General features: G+C 40.2%; 1 protein-coding gene across 6 annotated transcripts in view; it reads left to right on the top strand.

The window, feature by feature from the left end:
- Positions 1-4,102, top strand: part of HERC1 (HECT and RLD domain containing E3 ubiquitin protein ligase family member 1) — a 197,326-nt gene that overhangs the window by 147,908 nt on the left and 45,316 nt on the right. For 5 of the 6 annotated variants that reach the window (XM_019504392.1, XM_019504388.1, XM_019504391.1 and 2 more), the window contains exons 47-49: positions 462-662; positions 2,141-2,315; positions 3,179-3,449. In XM_019504392.1, coding sequence (XP_019359937.1) covers positions 462-662; positions 2,141-2,315; positions 3,179-3,449 — 647 coding nt within the window. The remainder of the gene's footprint in view (positions 1-461; positions 663-2,140; positions 2,316-3,178; positions 3,450-4,102) is intronic. The other variant, XM_019504389.1, reaches the window with a different exon arrangement.

The raw sequence follows: 4,102 nt of genomic DNA, 5'->3' as shown, positions 1-4,102 counted from the left end.
CACCTCCACACCTCCCTGTGGTGTTCCCAGTCATTCCCCATCTCCCCTACCCCACCTTTATTTTGAGCCTTTTCAGCAGTAGCATAGCTAAATCTACAGGCATTCCCACTTTCTGTTAGGTGGGAATATATTAGGACATCTTCTCCTCCTTAGTGTAGCCCCTTCTGCCTGCTGTGGGAGAGCTCTTTTCAGGTCCTTTTTTGACTGGATCTCCTTCAGTATGAGTAGGCACTCTTTTTTTTTTTTTTTTTTTTATAACAAGGTGTCCTTGCAATCACTTCACCCAGTCGCATGTTCCCTGAACACAGACCCCAACCTTAAACTATAGTGTATTGTATCTCTACAAATGAGGGCTGATATTAGTAAAATCAGGATGCAGGTTGCAATTCATATATATTCTTTACTTTTATACAATGGCTTTTAAATTCATTGAAAATTATTGTTTATCTCTTCAACCTCAGAAGATTGGGATATGCTGGATGTGGATGAAGACGAAAAGCTGACAGGAGAAGAGGAGTTTGAGTTGCTGGCTGGGCCTCTTGGGTTAAATGATCGCCGAATTGTACCTGAGCCTGTTCAGTTCCCTGATAGTGATCCACTGGGAGCATCAGTTGCAATGGTCACAGCCACCAACAGTATGGAGGAGACCTTAATGCAAATAGGTAAATTAGGAAGAGATAGGTAGTGTTTTAAATTAGATTTGAAATACAATTTCTGCTTAGATGGACAGTTACAATATGATTGGGCAGGTGTCTAACATGGATGGTCTATCTTGTTTCCCCACAGCAAGAAACACAGCCAGGAAATACAGCTTTTTTTTAGGGATGGTCCAGTGGATGCAGGTCAAAACCCTTTATGTTGAACTTATTTTTGTTTACATTGGACACGTCTACATTTTGGCAGTGGTATGTCCTGCCTGGGCTGTTCCCAGACATAACCCACTGATCCACTGCTGCTGGCATGCTCCAAACACCAAAATTTGCTGGTTGAGATGCCCAGCTGTGCTTCTGTAGCCACTGTCAAGACACAAGTCCCCAATATTGACAGTGGCTACTGAAGAAGACCCTGCGACATCTTTGGTATATTTTTAGGTTGCGAGTGTGTGTAGATGCAGGTGGGCAGGGCATATACATCTGACATATCCTGCTGCTGCTGTAGTGTGGGCATGCCCTCTATGGCCCCAATCGCTCTTTTGAACTCTACTTGTAAGGACTCAAGAGCCTGTTGACTTAAACTGCATGCAGACATTCATTGCTGCCTGAAGAAATTTCTTCCAGTAGAAAAATAGCTCAGGAGCTGGTATGTAAGCTCTCTAGCCAAGGGGCAATAGAAGCCTGCTCCCTGGGCTGCCAGTCCCTGTAGGGGAGCCCATAAATTGACAGCTTGTCCTCTCCCATGCCTGAGAAAGGGGAAAGCTGTCAAGTGGCAGCTGCTGAAAAGGGGCAGCAGTCACAGACAGTTGGGGAGGGTTCCTGCCCTGAAAGTCAGGGAAACTTTTATCCCAGCTCCACTCCTGGTCTGCAGAAGGAGATAAGCTGGGGTAAGTGTGCAGACATTCAGTTTCCTGGGAGAAACTTTCCCAAGAGTGATTTAACCCTGCTTGTTGTTGCCAAGTTATTTTTCTTCTGGAGTGGCTATTTTTTCTCCAAGAGAGAATGCCTTCAACATCTGTACATTTTTTATTTCTACTAAGTAAAACAACAATTCTCTTCTTGGAAAATGAATGTCTATACCTGATCTTAAATGGAACTATGCCAGGAGGACCACACTAATAGATGAGATTACACCACTTGGATTTTAAGTTTGTAGCCCACTATAGTGGGGAGAATTTTTTATTTTTTACTTTTTTTTTTTTCAGTATGGGTTGTTGTCAGATTATTCCCCATCTTATGTCATAAAATTAGAAAGGGCTGAGTTTGGTTTAGAATTTTAGGAGTGTTGTCTTCTGCTATCTACAAGTGATAATAATAATTCTATGTGTACAAAAGATGAGAACAAAGTGCTTAATTTGTGTAATGCATTCAACACACTGCACACTGAAATCTGCCAAATTTTGTATTACTATGTATGTCATAACTTTGTGTGCCTTACTTTATTGTAATGTATTCTACTTTTTCCCTTTCCTGTTATCAATTTAAAGGCTGTCATGGCTCCATAGAAAAAAGTTCTTCTGGCAGGATAACCCTGGGAGAACAAGCGGCTGCTCTTGTAAATCCACATGACCGTGTTATGGCTTTAAGAAGAGTGACAGCTGCAGCTCAAGTGCTCCTTGCAAGAACTATGGTTATGAGAGCACTCTCGCTGTTATCTGTCAGGTCTGTGAGGTTCTTGATGATACTGATTTATTTTCTTTGCATTTAATTTACTGTGTCCTTTATATATTGGTAGTGCAGAGGTGCTGCAATGTTAACATGTGGTAAAATGCACAGTAAGAAATGGTTTCTGCTCATGATACAAATGTCCAAGACGGACATTAGAATTTCTAAATGTAAAATAGTCAGAGGTTGTGGTTAAGGTGCATATTTTGGACATGGAAGGTAAGAGCTAAAATGTCTTTTCACAGATTTCTTACGTGACTTTAAGGAAGTCACACAAGCCCTGATTTAGCACACATTTATCCCTGTATTTAAGTATCAGTTGTCCTTTTGGGCATTTATACATTTGCTTGAGGGAGGTGGGGGGGCATTAATTAGAGCAGCTCTGAGACTGGCTCTAATTAAAGTGCCTGGAGCATAGCATCCCCTCACCTAAAAATGATGGCAGGGGACTTTAAAGCTTGTTCGACAAAGTTTAGTTAAAGCAACCCTGCTGCCATGTTTAAATGTAGGAACACTGATACATGAGATGCTGAGTCTGCTGGAGTGTGGTAATTACCTTGTTGCCCGTGCATTAGATGCCCTTGGTTTTCAGTGAAACTGTACACATTCTTAAAGTTAAGCTTGAGTGGCTGCAAGAAAAGGGCCAGGATCTCTCTCTGTTCCCCATCTATAATCTAAGGATAATATAACCTTTCTTTCAGCCCTTTGAGGGAAATTAAGTTTTTACTAATCAGTGTTTCTTTCACAAAGGTTGTTTGGGAGTAACTAGACTGTATACCAGTTAAGATTTCGTATTATGTGTTATTACATTTGAAAGAAAAAACAAAACTAAAGCTGGGTTTTTTTTCCATTTTTGACAGTGGGTCCAGTTGTAGTCTTGCAGCTGGTCTTGAGTCTTTGGGTTTAACAGATATCCGAACTTTGGTTCGATTAATGTGCCTAGCAGCAGCAGGGAGAGCAGGCCTCTCCACAAGTTCTTCTACTATATCCAGTACCACAGAGCGATCCAGAGGAATACACAGCAAAACAAGCAAGCCCATATCTTGCCTGGCCTATCTGAGTACAGCTGTAGGGTGTTTGGCATCAAATACTCCTAGTGCTGCAAAGTTGCTGGTACAGTTGTGTACACAGGTATGATTATTAATTACTTACCTTTGCATCAAATTTGTTTTATTTTTATAAATAAGCTGAGGTGCCAAGTTTTGTGAGGAGTGGTTTATGTGTAGGAGGTACAAGAATGTCTACTATGCTCTGCTGCAGTCTGTACTTGGATGTGAAAAAATATTTCCTTGAATTGACTGGAGCCTGTTTGAAAACACTGGGTTGAAATTTGCTTGTATGTGACCCTTTTCCTTAAAAAGGAAACAAGATAAAAATAAGGTGGAAGAGACTATGCCCCCCCAATGCTTTAACAGAAAGATCTCTTATTTTTGGAAACTTAAATAGTGTTATTTGGTTGCAAGGTTTATTTATCTGGTAAGGAAAAGCAAATCTATTTGGAAAAAAAAAAGTCACACTTACATACACAGATCTAAAGGGATCTAAAAGTGATGTTGGTATACAACCTACTTTATTGTGTTAACTATACTCAGATCAGATGCATTTGTTGTAAATGGGGATTTGGTCTGGTAGAGAAAAAAAGAAAAAAGTGAACATGCAATAAGTGAGTGTATCTGTAATCTCTAACTCATACAAGATAAGTGATTTTAGCTTTTTGTGAGTATATACATGTGGAAAAATGTAAGTATTCTGAGAGATCAGTTACTTTTATTATACCTGTTTGG

This window comes from Gavialis gangeticus, unplaced genomic scaffold, assembly GCF_001723915.1.
Source record: "Gavialis gangeticus isolate Ggan-Ray unplaced genomic scaffold, GavGan_comp1, whole genome shotgun sequence".
In the NCBI taxonomy this organism is placed as follows: Eukaryota; Metazoa; Chordata; order Crocodylia; family Gavialidae; genus Gavialis; species Gavialis gangeticus.
This window is presented reverse-complemented; position numbering and strand designations above follow the sequence as displayed.